The sequence below is a fragment of the Pleurodeles waltl genome, chromosome 9 (assembly GCF_031143425.1).
Source record: "Pleurodeles waltl isolate 20211129_DDA chromosome 9, aPleWal1.hap1.20221129, whole genome shotgun sequence".
Lineage (NCBI taxonomy): Eukaryota > Metazoa > Chordata > Amphibia > Caudata > Salamandridae > Pleurodeles > Pleurodeles waltl.
Genome location: NC_090448.1, coordinates 779,297,736 through 779,317,014, shown reverse-complemented (window position 1 = coordinate 779,317,014; position 19,279 = coordinate 779,297,736). Strand labels below are relative to the sequence as shown.

Sequence of the window (19,279 nt, the reverse complement as noted above, 5' to 3'; positions counted from 1 at the left end):
GGAAAAAAATGATAGGTGAATTATGATCAAAAATGAAAATTCATAATGAAGATTTGGAAAGCCTCTACTTGGTTAAAAGGCAGATTTGACCACGATGGGGCAGAGTCTCATCTTTAAGCAGAAGCTGCTATTCTCAAAAGACCCAATTAGCTATTATGCGGCTAAAACCCAGTATATCTATCCTATGACTGTGGTACCCATGTTATAAGCACTGTTAACAGGAGGAGCCTGATATCCAGAAAAATGAAAAAAAAAATGTCTGCATGGCCTGTCTGCCTACTCATTCTCAAGGAAATACTTTAGTGAGGTAAAACTTTAAATGCAAATAAAAATAGTATCTATACTTTTATATAGGTAGTACAGTTCACATGCAGCCCTAGAATAGTAAAAAAGTAACCCCAGTCCTGTGGTATTAAATATATATCATCCAATTTTGGGTAAGCATGTCCAGTTTTGTGCATATTTGTTTCAGGGCGGAGATGTGTTTATTTTAGTATAAATCTGTTCAGTAATTTTTGGGAAATAATTATTACAAAAACTTCAGGTGAGCTTGGAAGTGTTAATTGTTGGAGATACTTGGACCATTTGCCCTCAAACCTATTGATGGCTGAAAATTTTAAAAATGAAGAAACTTCTTTGGACAAGTGTGCATTTTCTCTCATAGTCCATTTCAGGCTCCTAGATATGAACCCAGAATCAGGAATTCTGAGCCCCCCTGGCTGGCTGCAATCCAGAAAAGTTTGTTTAAGAAAAACTGATTTATGATGTAGAGTTTCTGAGCCCAAAAACAGACTTTGTGGACATGAAATGGCCCATTTAGATCCTTAAGTTGAAAGAGTATACAATACAATACAATACAATACAATACAATACAATACAATACATGGGCCATGGCCTTTATTAATGGATGGTTGGTCAAACAGCTTGGCAAGGCCAAAGTCATGTGCAGAGGCGGGTGACTGGCCCGAGTTTTGGACGCAGGCACTACAACCTCGGCTGCATTTGGTTGTCCACAGGACCTGACCCAAGGCTAGGCCCTGTGGTCAGCCCTGCTACTCACAGCTAAAGGCTGTACGCAGTGGGGTTGTTTGAATGCAATAGACGGCGGTATAGGGTCTAGCTGCAGGCCTTACAATGCAGCAAGTGGTGGCCATCAGTGACAAGTTGGAGTCCGGGCCTGGGTGCAGAAGGTGCACTTAATATTATGATTTCAAACAGAAACCTTGAAGTTTATTGCCGAGCTTCACAATTTATAACTGCTACGCAAACCCTAACACACACACACACACACACACACACACACACACACCAAACGCAATTCTTATGATCTTGCAAACTTTATACCAATAAGTCACCTGACATCACAAAATATTATATACCACATTCCTAAACAGACCTATTCTATTCTGTATTCATTCACAATTCACTGATGATGTTAATGGCAGCATCATTTGTCATTTCTCCTATGAGATCATTTGTATGGGTGAGGTCATGAGCATGTTGTGCAAATTATGTCTTAGAGGATTTAGCCTGTTGACATCGGAAGCTTGTGAGCACTGGCCAAGCTTCATGCTAGATTCCAAGTTGCAAGTAGCCTGTGAACAACATGAAATGCCATGTGCCTCAGTGGAATCGGTCTCCACTGAGGCCCTGCGTGCCTGCACTCTTGTTTGTGGACTGCCTTCTACAATGCCATGTATTCACTTAGGCCTTGTGCCTCCACCCCTGTATTGCCAAAACTTGTATTCTGCTATGATCAGTGCTCCATCCCTGCGTTACTATGGGTCAAATCTAATGCTAATGTGAATAGCATGCTATTCCCCTACATTGCAAAACACTTCTTTTTTTGGGTCGAAGTCTACAAGACTGCAGAGGTATCTGGTTTGCTAAAGGCATCTTGGGGACATTCTGAAAGCTTACCTGGGAATGCATTCTGCCTGTTGCCTACTGTTAGAAATTAGGTTGTTGGATGACTTTGGTATGAGCCCTGGTCAAGCAGCAACCACTGTCCTAGTCTGGGTAAGGTACAGACAAACCCTAAATTTAACCTTTGCTCACCTTCTCGTAGCTTGGCACAAAGCAGTTAGGCTTAACTTGGAGACAATGCATAAAGAATTTGGGCAACACTTCAAACAGTGAAAACGCCACACAAGTCATTCCACAACAGGTTGGAGAAATGGGACAATATTTAATAAATATATATATATATATATATATATATAAGAACAAAAATCCAATAAGTAGAACTGGAGATATTGAATTTCAAATTTTTAAGGAAGAATAGCACCAAGAAGCACAAAGCGCTATTTGGGATATTTGGTCGCACCGTATCGGGACAAATTCAAAAGATCAGGCTGAAATGGAGTTGTGCAGTGACGGTTCCCAAGGCAATGTGTCGAACCTAAGATGCGGCAGTGATTCAAGCCTTTTGTGACTGGTCCTAGCCATGCAGTATTGGTAGTGCGGCGGTTCTATTCCAGGATATGCTGCTCAGCCGAAGAGATGTCTCTCATCTGAGGATGCAGCGGTTCCACTGAGAAAACACCTTAAGTCCACTTCCAAGGGTCCAGGACTGCGGTGGCATGACTTGTTAGGCTAGACTCCCAGATGGCAGAATCCAGGTACAGAAGTAGGATGGTTGGTCTTTTATGTCCCTGAGACTTCAGATCAGGAGGTCAGTTAGGTAGCTCTTTAAGTCACTCTGAGTTCAAGTGATGCAGGTCCAGTCCTCCTCACCCAGTCAGTGAAACAGCGAGCAGCGAAGCAGCAGTCCAGCAAAGTGGCATTCCTTCAAAAGCACAGCAGTCCTTTCTGGCAGATTATTCACAGGTCCAGAATTGTGCTGAAGTAGTGGTGTCTGAGGTCCAGTACTTCAGAGACTTCAAAGACTTTGAAGTGCACAGAGGTTTTTCCCTTGCAGACCTGGAACCATGCTCACTAGAGATGGGTGGAAGGGGGGGGGGGGGAGGGGGAAGAGTCAGAGTCAGAGTCCTTTGTGTGGGTACAGGACATAGCCTAGTTGGGTGTAGCTGAGGCTGGGTTCAGCAGGGGTGTGGAATTTATTAAAATATCTACTTGTCCAGGTGACAGGTTGCTTCTCAAATCTACTTGTCCTGTAAAAAGATCTACTTGTCCCTTTGGTGCCATGTAGTGTGGCGACAAATTATGGCAGCATTAATAGCCTCTCTGATTATGCCAGGGCTACTACCATAGTAGGGCTTGAATACTTGGAGTTTCAATCCCTACTGTAGCAATTTCCTTATTTTGCCACCTTTCTGCAGATCTGCATACTGGGGCTGGAGGAAGCAGTAAGCAATAGTTCCAGGGCTGGAATGCCTTTGAGTCTGCAAACCTACTAACCTGCATGATTTTTACCAGCTTCTCTCTAATATTTTCCCATAATAAGAAAGGTTGGACATTTACTCCTGACAATGGCAGAATTAGAACTTCTTCCAGGGTTGGGAAGAAAGTGGCTGGAGGCAAAATGAACTTGCAAATGCTCAATAGATTTTCACATGAGCAAATCTACACATCGTATTTACCCACGCTAAAATACAGTTCACAAATATTTTATAGGGGTACGACATATACCATGGGTGCACTTTTGTGACTTTCTTTAAGAATTTGGGGCCACAAGTAGGTAGGTTCAGATTTGTGACCTGCAAATTGTGAGTCGCAAATCCGAATGTAGGATGGTGTCCTTGACACCATCTGTGATTCGCAAGGGCTTCGCAAATGCCCACATCATGAATAATCATGAGGTGGGTCGCAATTTGCGACCCCCTCACGAATGGTGGCCTGCTGGAGACAGCAGACCACCATGTCTGTGACTGCTTTTCAATAAAGCAGTTTTTTTTGTAATGCAGCCCGTTTTCCTTAAAGGAAAACGAGATGCATAACAAAAACGAAAAATGAAACGTTTTCGTTTCATTTTTTCAGAGCAGGCAGTGGTCCACAGGACCACTGCTTGCTCTGAAAAAATGTTTACAGTGACATTCACAATGGGAAAGGGGTCCCATGGGGATCCCTTCCCTTTTGCGAAAGTGTTAGCACCCATTTGAAATGGGTGCAAACTGCGATTGGTTTGCGCCCGCATTCGCGGTCACAAAACAATCCTACATTGCACTGCGAGTTGCAATTAGGAAGGGAACACCACTTACTAATTGCGAGTCGCAAACCCGTTTTGTGATTCGGTAACCAGGTTACTGAATCGCAAAACTGGGTTTGTGCATCGCAATGTGCTTTTTGCACGTCGCAAACAGCGAAAGTCGCTGTTTGCGACATGCAAAAAGCTACCTACATGTGGGTCTTGGTCCCTAATTAGGTCTGGTGTTAACAAAGACATTTTGTTTTTATTAAACTTCTATTTCTCTCTCTTTCGGCTGGCTTTACTGTGAGTGATCGCATTCTGCTCTTCCACAAGGAGCATATTGCCACACAAAGTAGTTTTGTTCAGTGTCAGGAACTACAGTGGCAATCAGTGACGTAACGAAACTGGAGGGTGCCCCTTTGCAAAGAACATGGAGGAGCCCCCTCTCCAGACTCACTCAGGGCAGGTGCTGTGCTGACGGGGCCCCCTGGAGGGCGGCTGCGGTGCCTTTGTTATGCCGCTGGTGGCAACGTGTGCTTAAGAGTTCAAAAACTTTTTGGGGGGGTTTTGCCAATGTTTGTTACAATGTTGAGGGCCTGGTAGCTCCCACAACAATAAAGTGTTACAAAAGCCATGTCAAAACAAGACACGCATTGATGAAACTAAAAGACTTATAAAAATATGTCAGATCAGTTGGCTTTGTCAGTGTTTGTTTATTTTCATGCTTCCCATAATCGTGTTGAAAATGGTTACACTGATTTTCCATTAGAAATATTTTTGGGAAATACTAGCATGCATCAACACATTTTACTAAATGACACTTCATTTGCATATAATCAGAGAGCATGCTGGGAGCATTATACTTAGCCTCTTAGCCTAAACTTTTCAAACATGTGTGTACACGTTTTTTTTTTGTACTGGAACCAACGTCAGTAGTGAAGTGTGACCTTAAAACATTTATTTACAGCACGCACCCTAATAATGAAGGCTTTCAAATAATGAACCATAAATACAAGTCCGAACAGCATTATCCTTTGGAAACACATTACCTCAACTGCAGAGAGTTCAACTCTCTGTAAACAGGCAGCCAAAGGGTTTGTGCTGCAGGGGGTTGGGCCTACTTGTCCCAAGGACAAAGTAAACATAAAAACTTGTTGCCCTTGACCCCAAACAAGATGTCCACATCCTCCACCACTTCTACTCTAGGAACTCTTGCCTGTTTCACCACAACAAGGCTTTCTATCACTGACTCCTGAAATTTAACAAATGTCATCCTTGACTCAGGGAGACAATCCTTTAACACAATAAAAGCATTAAAAGTTGCTAAATGGAACAAATGTATAGCCAACTTTTTATACCAAACGTAAGACTTCCAAACAGCAGTGAAAGGTTCCATCCTCTGATTGACACCACCCGTGTGCTTAATGTAGTCCAAAATGCACGCTGGTTTGTGCACTTCAGCAACCTGGCCCCAAACAGTTACAGGGGAAATACGCTCATCATGTATGGTAGTCGGCATGTAGACATCCCCCCTGTCTGCAAATTTCACAGCTAGCAGCTCAGAATGCAAGGCACTGCACTGTTCCCTCAAGTTATTTTTTTATTTTTTTATTTTTTTTACACACAGGCTTCCTTGGATAGCCTTTACGGTTAGAGCGGATTGTGCCACAAGCAACAGTGTCCACTTTGAACTATTCCCTGAAAAATTGCACTCCAGTGTTACAAGTTATCCAGGTAAAAATGATGACCTTTGTTAAACCCTCGTCTACCAAGTTTCCACACAATTTTCTCACTAACTCCAAATGTGGGCGGACAACCAGGGGGGTCAATACTGGAATCACTACCAGTGTAGACCCGGAAACTATAAACAAATCCTTTACTACTACATCTTAATTCCATACCGTGCCCTCTAGCTAGGAGTGTACTGTTTAAAAACCAAACAGCCCTTGAACAGGTCCAAAGACTCGTCCAGAGATATTTCTGTGCCTGGAATATAGACCTCTGAAAACTGATCTACAAAGTGATCAAGGTCAGGCTAATCTTAAAAAGACAGTCAGAATCAGGGTGATCTTGTGGCAAGGCTAAAGCATTGTCAACAAAATGCAGCATCTGAAGAAGCAAATACTGATTACGAGTCATGGTTGCAGGAAATACAGCCATTGCCATCAAGGGACTAGTATACCAATAAGAAGACAGTGACGGCTTCCTTATCAACCCCATCAAGAAAGTCAAACCCAAGAACCTTTTCAACTCTTCCAGATTTGTGGGAATCCACTGGGTAGCTGTAGACTGTGGCCTAAGTCTGGCACTGTTGTCCCTCAAATACTGCTCTGCATACAAGTTAGTCTTCTCAACAATGTCTTTCAAAAATACATCATCCATAAACAACTGAAAGAAATTGATATGCAAAAAGTTTTCCATATTGACTACACCCTGGGAGAACTGAAAAGGCAGGCAACTCTGGTTGCTCCATGTTTGGGGCAACCCAGTTGTCCGGTCTTCCAATGGAAAACCTTTCAGCCCCAGGCTGCTGCACTTTTGGCACATCAGTGTCCTCTAAAACAGGCTCTTCATCTGAACTGAGAGTGGCTTCTTAATCAGAAGATGCCTCTCGAACAGAAATTCACTGCCAGAATTTTGTACTTCCTCCTCTTCCTCAGATGCATAGTCTGTCTCAGAATCATGGTCAGAAAACGACTCAAAAAGCATACCAACAACCTACTGAGTGGTCACCCTGCGGCTAGCCATGATCCTTTCTAAGAAAAGTAACTTGACAAATGCGCCAACAACAACCAGCACTGTCTAAAATAAGTAATAAAGTGTGGCTTTATCAGAAAGAGTTATGTACTCAAATTATACCCCTCACTTGCCTGAAGAGGCTAGACTCACCAGCAACTACTCTGCACAAACACAGCAATCACGAATGACACCCCACTAAAAAGAAAAGGAAATTAGACATAAGACAAAATAAATATCATTGTGCACAAATTGAAGGGCAATTTCACACATAATCCTGCATTTAGTACACCACTTACAAAAATGTCATTAATGCATGGCAACAATACTCATTTGGAGTAAATTGTTTTTTTCTTACCTAAAACATGCAACTATGCAAACTGCATGTCAAACACTGCCAAAACCACAAGGAGCCACAGCAAAGGAAGCAAAACTTTGAACTAGAACAAAAAGGAGAAATAAGCTGTTATAATCACAAATGCAAATACTTCACCAGTTGACAAACGCCCGCCACCAAACATTAAGAAACAATCCCTGGTGCCTTAGTGGCTTTTACCCCCAAGGGGGGGCAGAAACGGCAAACAGTTATGTGCCCTCTATTGGGGGGGAGTGGGCAACCCTTACCCAAGGGACCGCCTCCCCATACAAACCTAAAACAAAATAATCCTTGGGGTCTTGATGGGTTCCCCCCAGAGGGGCAGAAATTGTGTAAAATAATATGGCCCCCTAAGGGGAGCGAGCCTAGCCCAAGGAGCCGCTCCTTCCCAAATGAAATCGACAAAAACAAAATCCCTGGTGCCTAGTGGGCATTCCTGTAGGAATGCTGAGACATCGAGGGGAAAGGAAAGATCTTTCCTTTCCGCTGATACCTCTTTCAGACGAAACACCCCACCCCCCCTGGCAAGAGGAGAAACTCACCGGTTTACTCCCTGACGCGCTGGAAGCAAATGGCTTCCAGCGCATCTGGCTTCCTCTGATGTCAGCGCACAGTGCGCGCTGACGTAATTAGATGCCTGGGAGGTTGGGGGGGGGTGGGGGGCGGTTGCTTCCCCTTCCGTCCCTGCCAAAGGGAGGGGGCCGGGTGCAGGATGTAACAGTTACGTCCAGGGCACCCAAGGGGTTGTTAATTCACAATAATAGCAGTCCCTTTAGCTATATAGTGACTTCTAAAGCACACTTTTTTGGGGCCTCTCAGGTACTAGACATGTTTACGAGATTTTACTATCAACAATTCTTTTCAGATTGTGATTACAAATCAACTACACACTTAAAATGCGTATAGACATGATCAGATCACTAAGTGCTTTAGTTTAAGCGGCATGGCACAGATCTCTCACCCCCACAAATCCCTCCAGCGGGAGGGGGGGATGGGGGGAAAGCAACGTGAGCCAGGTAGAGGAGGATTTGTAGCAGACCTCTTAATGGGAGAGAAAGAAGTATGAGCATTTGGCTGGTGAATGGAGCAGCTGTTCCCCCCTCTAACGTCCATCTCTGGGGCTGGAAACGTTGATGTCACCGATTCAGATGTTCCCTGCAGATCGTCGCTGTAACCCTGCATATATTCACTCAAATGTCTATCCTATATGAGCAGTGTTCCATTGGTCAAGTCGTACCTGTAGTCTTTGCTAATTACAGTATAAGAGCTCACACTTCCCCAAATAAACAATTTTAACACATCCCTTTTGCCAGATTAAATGTTAAAAAACGGGGATGATGTTGGCTTAAAAGGCTACAAACATGTTAAGTCACAAATTAAATAAAGCACGGTCACTAGCACACAGAGTAAATGACTAGAGGAGCTGCCGTCACGCTAATTACCATCGCTCAGAAAGAGCATCAAATAACTAAATACAAGTGATGCAATGTACAGTAATCATGTTTGTCTGAGGGCGTTCCAAAACTAATGTGCCCAGAAATGCAAACATTATAAAGCAAGTGCCTTAGTAGCTCCCAGCAGATGCTGGGTCTTGAAAAGTGAGTTGAAAAAAACATCCTCGAGTAGACAAGGGTGAAGGCTATGGAAAGCGAGAGAAAGAAGCTGAGCATTTGGCTGGGAATCGGAGCAGCTGTCCGCCTCAGACATGTATCTCTGGGCCTGGAAATGCTGCTGTCTGCGATTGGGACATTTCCTGCAGATGGTCACTGTTCTTACAGTGGTGTCCTGCATGGTGTGGGGGCCGGGACTGCTGCTGGGCTGGGATTCCTGCCCCTAAACCTCTTTAGTAATTCAGTTATAATTGGGGGAGAGGGAGGAGGCCGAGGGGGGCCTGGGCGGGGGCTGATGCTGGCCCGCCAGCGCACACTGGCTGTCTGCTGAATTCAGGCGTTGCTGTGTGGTGAGCGATGGCCAGCATATGGGTTAGACTTGGGCGTGGGTGCTGGTGTGCTCGGGATCAGCAATGACCGGGGAGGCTTCGTACACCACACAGACAAACACAGCCAAAGCAGCACAGGCTACGCAACACTCTCACCATGGCTCTGCAGCCGTTGGCGCCTTGGCCTGGCTCTTCTTCCAAATGAAGCTTTCTTCAGTCTGTACAAGGAATCCCCGTATGAAACTTAATCAGGGAGGAATGTCAGATTGCCACTACAATTGCGCATATATTTACGCGGGGGAAAGCAAAGAGGCACAATGAATATCAAGAAAGGGGGGTTATTTAAGGACATCAACAAGTAAGGGGCTCCTTTACAAACTAGATTTACATGTGTTTACAAAAACTGAGAGCAGAACTGGGAGCAGGTTAAAAAAAGGCCCAATTGCATGAAATGCTTTTCAAGAAAGAAAAAAGTAGTTCTTAAGAGATGCTAAAATGGCGACCAGTGGATGGACGTAGTGCTTGGTCGCTGCTCTCGGAGACCGCTAAATCAAGGAAGAGCATAACAAATGATTGCCATGCACAAATGGGGAGAAAACTTGGAGCCAGCAAATGAGAAGCTTGTGGGCGGGCTGAAGCACACAAAGTATATACAACATGTCTCAAACAGACAGTGCATGCGCCATCTATCCGAGACCTAAAAAACACTCCTCTGAACATTGCAGCAGCACCTCTTTCATTCGTTTCACTCTGGAAATCTAAACCCAACTGCTGCAGAACAATAGAAAAAATAAACTCCGTTTTTATTAGGGGTTACCTTTCCTCTGACAAGAAAAGTGAAGAGGCTGTCACAGAGTAGAAGGGAGGTCTGCATCTGATGAAAGAGCTGCTGCGTTCACAAAAGCTGCCTGCCCTGGAACGGAGGTTAAGCTGCCTTTGGGGTCCACCCACTAGCATGAGGCATTCCAGAGGAGAAGGGAGCTGGCAGCCACAGTTCTGTAACTGTATTTGTTTCCCACAAAAAAAGCACTCTTATTGGCTGTCAAGCTCTGACCGTTGTACTCTGGTAATGTAGAAAAAAGCACAAGAAATTGTAGAGCTGCAGCTGTGGATGAACTTGATGCAGTTAGATATGATGGTCGTTGGCCATTGCTAAGAGCATGGGTGCTCAAATAAGCAGACAGTAGACGTCTGTAGCCCTTTAGTCCGGTTGGAGCCAAAATTAATTTGGGTTTGAATTAAATGTGGCATGTATGCATGATCAGTCCTCTCGCACCCTGTTTTCAAACAGTTTTCAGACATAATTGACAATTTATGAATTTGCTGCTTTATAACCACCACACTTGTTAAAACCCCACACGGTCATGTCAGATCTCTAGGCTTTACTTGTAATCTTGTTTTTACATAATCTGTCTTTGAGGGAGCTGCCTTTCTTGAAAGTGAGGATCATCTAGCAGGTCTGTCAATGTTTTTTGTTTTGTTTTGAAGACATCCCAATATTTGGAAAGTGTACGGGTTATGTCTCTGGCCATGTTGTTAAAAGTAGTAATGGTAGCTACGGGACTTGAACTACCAATTACTGAATCCATCATTAATTTCTCTTGAAACCAGCATGTTGTAGATGGAAATGTAAGAACATTTGTCTAACAGCTCCAGGGTAGGCTGATTTTATTTATTTATTTATTATTATTTTTGTTTTTTAATTTTATGAAGACCGTGTGAAACTTGAATGTCACAAGAGGTTCATTGGTTTTGTCTACTGTTAGGACTTTGAGATAGCTAGATGGAGGCCATATTTATATTAATGTGTAAAGTTATCGAATCTTGAAAGGGCGCACTTTCCTTTTTGTTTAATTTTGCCTAGATTTTTTTTTTTCTTCTAAACCAGCCCTCTAGCTTTCTTTCTAAGGCCAGCCGTCCCATAGTAGTCTAAATGTTTAGGCTAACCTTATAGATGAGAGGCAATCTGCAGATTTTCCTGCAGAATAAACTTTTTAACAAGATTTGCTGGTGATGGGTTTTAGCCTTGCTGTACATGATGGCTACAGTTTGCAAATCATGTGCGTTCCTACAAAATGGTGTGGCACTTATTTTTTTTAAATTATCAAAGTGGGATTGGTAATTTAAAAGAAAATATAAAACTTTTTTTTTTTTTTCCTTCAAATGGACTCGGGGAGGATTGGACGAACAGCAAAGCAACACAGCAGAGGGTGGTGCAGGGGCGAACAGCAAAGCAACATGAAAGGGAACATGAAAGCAACAGGTGGGAACTGGAAGGCACATTAGAGCAACAGGGAATAATTCAAAGGGGGGAGTGAAAGCAACATTGGCTTGGAGAACTCATTTGTGAAAAATCACTCAAAGCAATCAGGCAACAGGTAACTATAGAGTGCAGTTAGAAGCATGCACGAGGGAGGCAGCTCAAAAACACACGCACTATCATGGAGTACTGCACTCGAGAAATAAGTAGTGCTTAAAAAGCAAGCAAGCATCCGCCCCAACCATTCAAATAGATTTTAAGGAGGCAGTGGTCCATGGGAGAGACCAACACAGCATTACCAAGCTGGAGGACAAAGCAGGAAAATGAGTGACAAGGAGAGCCAGCCATTGGAAGCAAACATTGGAATCTAAGCCCCGTTATGTTCTTTATAATACATAGAATGCCTTGCAGCAGACGGTGCATGCTCTGTTTAGTAAGCTTGACTTGACCTAAAAATAAATCTGTGAAGTAAGAGACATCCTCTCTTATCCCAAAACTGTCTCTACTTATTTTCTTAGTCAGCATCTTAGAATATCTGCAGCGAAAAATGTTGGTACCGGTGAAGGTTGCCTCTAAATAATGTTTCCTGATGTCATTGTTTGGCATTGGCTTGTTCCTCCTGCAGTGACTCTTCCCACTTGAAGTCTCATCCCACCTTACAAAAAAGCCATTAGTCTCTGACATTGTAGAAGATTTGCGTGTGAGAGCCTCACAAGCCGCAAAAGTTTCATAATTTTTCATATCATAGTACCACTGTCATGTTTTAAATGAGTTGAACAGGGCACTTCCTGCTTAAAAGTATGCACTTATGTAATTTTAATGGGAGTATATAGTTTTGATTTGAATGTATTTATGTTGGAAATGGCCCTTTCTGCAGGATTATCTCCAAAACTTGTACCTATTTTTTCTGACGATCTTTTTTTTGTTGGCTTTAGGATTATGGCACTTTACTACTGCTAATCAGTGCCAAATGTGCTCTCCCACCTAAAACTTGGTATGATTAGCTTACACCTATTTGACTCATTTAATTTACCTGTAAGCCCCTTGTAAAGTAATATACCATAGATCATGGGCCTGTAAATTAAATGCTGCTAGTAGGCCTGCAGCAATCATTGCGCCGCCAACAGAAGTAGCCTTTAAAACCTGTCTCGGCCTGCCATTGCAGGACCTGCGTACAGTTTACTCCCACATTGAATTGGCATTTCAAACTACTTGCCAAGGCCTAACTCTACCCCCACCAGACCCCCTCCGCCCTCCCCTACCCTTTACATCGAAGTCACTCGTAAGGTAAGCCTTAGGTAGCCCTATGGGCAGGGTGCTGTGTATGTAAAAGATAGGACATGCTCTTTTATGTTTTGCATATTCTAGTAGTGACATAGCCTATTTTGTTTTTCACTACTGTGAGGGCTGCTCCTCTCATAGGTTAGCATTGGGAATTAACTTATATATTTTGAAGTAGTAATTCTGATGTGAAAGGCTTAGCGTTTGCATGTTTGGTATACTTGGAATGGTAGTGAGGTATCCTGCTTACTGGTGTTTTTTAATTTTACACTACTATTTTATAGGAGAGCCATCTGCATACTAATAATCTTCCTGGGCTGGGACAGGGCGATATTGTTCACATCTTGCTTGTCAATAGGTTGTATCCTGTCCTCACACAAAGGGCTGATTTACCCCTGCTGATGTCTGGAGCCAGGGCTGTGTTGAAAGGGGTTGTTACACTTGAAAGGTTCCTTTGAAGTCACCTCTTGAACAAAGACATTTTCGAGTATACGTACAGGGGCTGTGACCCCATGTTTGGAGAGCACCTTTGGAACTGGGACTGAACCTCCGTCAGGACGACTGCTGTGCTAAGGACTCATCTGGACTGCTCTTCTGCTGTTGCCCTTCTGCCTATTACTTGTTGGGTGTGCTAAAGGGCTCACTGGATTGCTTTTCTGCTTGTTGCCCTGCTGCCAGCTGCTCCCTGCCTTTGGGTCCAACCAGACACTGCATGGGCCCTGTAACCAGCTGGCTCTACAATTTGCACACGGCCAGAGGACAGCTGTCTGGAGAAACCACCATTCTGCCAAACTGCCTTATGTGCTGGCCTCCTACCTTCTACCTCCTACCTTCATCAGGTGTTCATCCAGGGCTTGCTTTCTGCCCCCGTGTTTTATTTACCAGTTCAGGGCCACCTAAAATTTGTGCTTATACACCGTTGCTCCGGGACTTTGATTATATGTGAGCCCGACAACAAGGGATGCTAATAAAGGATTTCTGGCTGAATGCGCTCTCTGCCTGAACCAGTGCAGGCAAGTGATTCATAGTTTTAGCCCCAGCACGGGAATAGCACTGTGCATTGCATGTGATACTAACAGATAGTGTGATTTGAGCGCTTCTGGCCTACCTCACTGATAAGGGTCTGTGTCCTCTCCTGTACGGTCCCTCCTGACTGGGAAAATGAAACCTTCAGAGGAGAGGCATTGAGCCGAGGTACCTGAGAGAACCCCCTCCCGAGAGGAGCTGCCGTTGCCAAGCAAAGCCAAGGGGTGGGGCGCGCAGGCACCTTCGCTGATGATGAGCCTCCAGTCCAAAGGAGCAGCACGCCCTTGGATTAGAGATCGCCTCTTGGGATCTCTGACGCTGGTGGCCTGTCTGGAACATGTACCGGGCTGTTGCAGCTGCACTGCATGCTCACAGGCAGCTGCGTTGTGAGAATTGGCAACAGGGTACCTGGTGGAGTCTCCCCTAGTGTTCATTGGCTTAGTGTGTCCTTCTCTGAGGAACGTACCGTGTGGGAGGGTTGCACTATCTTTTTGTTCGTCCTGATTTATTCCACAAACAAGGCGAGAGCTTCATCAGAGGCCTCTGAGTGCAGCAAGGAACCGCCAATAGGAACTTGGTACAAATTACCATATTGCTACTAGTAGGCGCGCAGGTGCGCCTGTGGCCTACATGAGATTTCCCCCTAATTACTGTCTAATGCACATTAGGAGTGCAGATGCGCTACGGTCTGTCTCCTAGGGTTATTTTGTGATTCCTGCATTTATGGTGATGTGGAGATTTATATGTCTATTTCCTAGCCTGTTGTGATTCTTGCGCTAAATATTCACTAATGTTATGGTGCATATCAGGTTGATTCTTCTCTCATCAGGATAACGAGTACTCTTTTAGTAACTGCATAATATACTCGGTACTTATGCTCTGTATTTTTGTTGGTCTATGAGATATATTTACAATATAATAAACCTATTTTTTATATGTACTCCTGTGTGGCATCTCCTTTGTGGTGTATTTATTCTGTCGCTGATGTGAGTGTTATGAAAACCCATTACACATTGCCTCTGGAGATAAGCCTGACTGCTCTGTGCCAAGATACCAAGGGGTGTGCACAGGTAATTTACTTGCGCTGACTAGAGTGGTGGGTTCTGCCTGGATTAGGTGCATACTCTAGCCAACCAAAAAAACAATTTCTAACAATATATTACCATGAATTAGTTAATTGCAGCCATCTCAGGACCAAAACAAGGCATCATACATAACACACTATATGATTTCCAAAAGTACATATTTTATACTTAATTCAATACAAGAAAAATATACTTTTTGATTCAAAATTGCACATTAAATTAATCTTATGACGACTACATTTTGATGCTTCCCAATCAAACTTTATTGGCAACGAATACTATTGTTGTAAAGGTTAAAGTCAGTAGGTCACAGGGATGGCCTTTTAGGGCTAAAGAGCTTTGGTGCTGTGCAAAAAGTGAAGCCGTTCTGAGCAGTTACAGGATTAATTTTAGGGCTTTACAGGGACACTGGAGTAGTGGAAATGACCAATTGAGGAAATGGAGACTGAAGTGGTGTGCAGCGTGAATGGCCACTCCCTTCCCCCACAAAGCTGATCCAGTCAGTGCCACTTCAGTCTAATCTATGCCAGTCCAGTCCAGTCCAGTGGATGCCTTGCCCCTCCACTCAGTGCGACTCCACCCCACTCCATGCTGCTTCACTCCACTCAGTGCTGCGCCACTCCAATCCATTCAGTGCCACTCTGCTTCACTCAGTGCCACTCCACTCAATTCCACTTCTCTCAGTGCCCCTCACCCAAAGTCTAGCCCTGCAACACTGCCACCACCTTGCTCCATCTTCTTTATCTCCAACAGGTAGGATATAAGTTGCTCCATTGCCCACTTGACCGTTCTGGACGAAAATGCATTTATTTCTAGACAAACCAGTTCTCAGACAAAAGGCAGTAGATGTTTACATAGAACGCAGGTCGTGATAATTGGTAACCTTGTAGTATAACTGCATGTATATAGTACGAGGCTTTGAAGCACTATAGGGCAACTCACTTAGACTAGTTGCATCCACTCAATGCCACTCCACTCTCAAGCCCACTCAAAACCACAACCTTCCCCACAAAGTTGATCCACAATGGAACACTATAAGAACAGTGGCTCTGTTTTGGAGTTGTACATCACATTTGTAAGAGGAGAGGAATCTGGTGACTAAGATCGCATCAAGACACTGGTGTGAAACGTGTAACTGGGATCAGCGGTCTTGTGTTCTGTTAACAAATGTGTTAATTCTAGGTACCTGAATGGGTGGTGTAAGCTGTACAGATACATTTCAAGAAGTAGGGTGGTGTTTGAAAATATTCCCTGCTGTAAAATTAGTGTTTAATCTAAAAGCAGAAGTTTGTATAAAAAAAAAAAAACATGGACCAAGCCCAACATCAACACACAACAGAAAGCAAAACAGTAAGATGTCAGCCTTCTGGGTCATAACCTTGAAACAATATTGGAAACCATTTACTTGCAGCTTTGGCACTAAAAAGTAGCACGCTGACTGTTTTTCTTATTTCTTTCTTGTTTCAGAAATCTGACCTGGATGAGTGGGCTGCCCAGATGAACGCACAGTTTGAGGAAGCAGAGAAGTTTGACCTATTGGTGGAATGAGTGAATGGGCATTGTTTTCCTTCTCTTAGCTATAGGAACTACGCATGACTGTTCACGCCCTTAAGCTCTCGGAGCAGGTTGCTTGTAAATATGTACCCTGTGGATATTTACTAACTGACTAATCAAGTTGGGTCTGCCTGACTCTTTCCCCATTATTAGTGGTCTCATTTATTTGTCTTGAGGGATCTGGTTGTGGAAGATTGCTCCAGCTCTTTTGCTACTTGTGTAGTCTTTGGGGACCTCGATGTTGCGTGCCTCTTCTGAACTGTTGGAGATTACTGCCCATCTATGAACCATGATGATTTTTCAAACGAGGCTCCAATGAAATTGCTGACTAGCTCCAATTATGGGTTAGGAAATGCTGAACGGTTTAATTTAGTGATGATAGAGCTGTTGCATTGCAAACTGCTGCAATGATCAACTATTCATGACTTCTGATTCGAATTTTCTTTTCAGTTGCTAAGTAGAAGGAACATGGATTATTTTAGCGTACCAAGGCTGGTATATACTAAGCTGCCTCAAGACTGTTCTGCAAATTCTAATGGCATGGTACATTGTAGAGGCAGTGAAATATCCTAGATGCTGTGTTGTTAAGTACAGTTTGAAAACCACAGTGATGGTAGATTTCTCTTTGTGAAATCTGCATTTGTTGACTTTTTTTTTGGAGTGTGTTTTAACTATAAGTAGTTCTGGTCTTAAACCGTTGGCCACTTCAGCTAACATAAGATGTTCCATGAATTAAAGCATTGTCTCCAAACGAGGTAGCAGGAAGAGCATTCGCTCAGTGTGAAGATAGGAAGCATAGACACTGCGGCTAATGTCTGCAGTCCTGAGGATGCTGGTCTGTGGTTGGCTGCAGCCACCATCTGTACAAGTTATCTTTGCCACAATTTAACTACGGCCAGGATGTCCATGCAAGGTGAGATCAGGAGGACTTGCAGAGCACCAGAGAACTTCTGAACACACCACAAAACAGGCTCGTGGAAAGTGAAACAAGCTAATGTTCTGAAGGGTGTGTTTTGAGGATCAAAGCAACTATCAAGGGACGAACTGCATGCCTAAAGCTGTTCATGAGGCAACATCAAAGTGCATCAGTGTCTCAAGCTACTACCGTCTGTCACAAAAATAAAATATAATAACTGCTGGACTCCTTGATAAGGGAGATGATAACCTGCCTAGCATTGGGCGATTTCTGGCTACTGGAAACCTAGCTTATGCTACTAGCTTAAATCACTGATGTGTTCTTTTGACTTTTCTATTGAATAGATGTATTTTAGTACCTTTTATAGTGCCGGTGCCCTCGTCTAAACTGACTCCATAACACTTAAGTTGATGGAATATACTCAGCGATCAGTAACACTTTTACATGCCCTATAAACATAAGGGCCTATCAAGTGCATATGACTAAATATTTTTGTTCTAATGCTTTAGGAAGGGTTGTACTGAAATGCCTCGGGTATATGAGGAACATCACAAGAGTTTGTTTTGCAGCAGCCTGTTTGTTGGTTGCCATCTTTTTGATCCGAGATGGTATTTTTCTTTGTTCCAGGTGGTAAACAATTGCTTCCTTTGGAGTAATAACGAGGACTGAAACCTCCCCAACTTCCTCAAGTGGCAGCCATGGCATGTATTAAATTGTAATAAATATTTCCTTTAGTTAGTTTCTGTCCCATTACTGAATTATCTTTATTTTAGGTTTCTGAAAAATTTGTGTTTCTCCTTTTAGATAGCAAAACAGGGTGTGTATCGTAGTAAAAAAAAAAAAAAGAGGGGGGGGTTCGGGGGGGGGGGGGGGTGTGTGTATGTATGTATATATATATATATATATATATATATATATATATATATATATATATATATATATATATATATATATATATATGTGTGTGTGTGTGTGTGTGAACCCAAATGGTCTCCAGTATAGATGGTGGAAAAGTATAACCTTGTGTAATATAAACAATAGCTGTTTTACCCATAAAGCCCACTGGAAAACAATGGCAGTAATGAACTCATTAGATTTGACATTCTAATGTGAAATTCTGCTTAGAACAGATTTAATGCAAGTATGTATCTGACATAAGGATATATGTAGACCAGTTGTTTTTGCAAGTGCATACTTGTGTTTTCTGATGTGGACTGGCCTGTAGAGAAATGGGAAGCTTCCCATGTGAGCTGGTGCTTTTACAAAGTCTGTCACGCTCCTGCCTGTACTGTATGTGCAGCTTGACCCCGAGGTGATGTCTGCACACTGCTTGCTTTTGTTGTGGCATTTTCATCCTTTGCAGAAATCAGTGCTCTTCGAGGTGGATGAATCTTTGGATCCAGTAAGTAGCATGGTAGAACCATCAACAAAATTCCAATACAGTTACAAACAAATTAAATACCATGAACAATACAGCCACGGAAGGAAAACTCCAATCATGAAATAAAGTTATGGAATTAATTACAAACACAAGCCCCAAGTCATGTAGATCATGCACAAAAACAAATTGAAAAGATACCTAATCACTATGGGTTGACCAAGACGTTGATATAACATTAATACAACTAAGCATTCAAGAGGGATAATGCATATCATGAACAAGAATATTGAAGTTACAGAGATGATACGTTGCTGAGAGTTAACAATCATCAGTCAGTTCAAAATAGGAGAGACAGTTTTAGGTTGGGCACAGGTCAACCCGACAACTAAGCAAATCAGGGAAATACATGTGTGGGGAGAAACACATGGGGGCCAAATACAAAAAGCATAAAAAGAGAAAAATAATTAGGAAAAAATGTAATCTCGGACTAAGGCAAAAGATAAGAAAAAAGGGAAATCGTCAACATATAACAAGCTCGATCAAGAGTCGTCTGAAGGGAAAATAAAAGAGATTTCTAATTCTAAAAAGGCAGTTCAAGGGGCAATTGCAGAGAGGCAGATACCTCTCCAAGGATA

At 43.1% G+C, this 19,279-nt stretch overlaps 1 protein-coding gene and 1 long non-coding RNA gene across 2 annotated transcripts in view; one reads left to right on the top strand and one right to left on the bottom strand.

Moving 5' to 3' along the window:
- Positions 1 to 18,002, top strand: part of CDCA5 (cell division cycle associated 5) — an 83,993-nt gene extending 65,991 nt beyond the window's left edge. The window contains exon 7 of the mRNA XM_069207975.1: positions 16,261 to 18,002. Coding sequence (XP_069064076.1) covers positions 16,261 to 16,341 — 81 coding nt within the window. The 3' untranslated portion in view covers positions 16,342 to 18,002. The remainder of the gene's footprint in view (positions 1 to 16,260) is intronic.
- Positions 1 to 19,279, bottom strand: part of LOC138259964 (uncharacterized) — a 70,287-nt gene that overhangs the window by 44,591 nt on the left and 6,417 nt on the right. The window contains exon 2 of the long non-coding RNA XR_011198779.1: positions 7,185 to 7,266. This is a non-coding gene — a long non-coding RNA (uncharacterized lncRNA). The remainder of the gene's footprint in view (positions 1 to 7,184; positions 7,267 to 19,279) is intronic.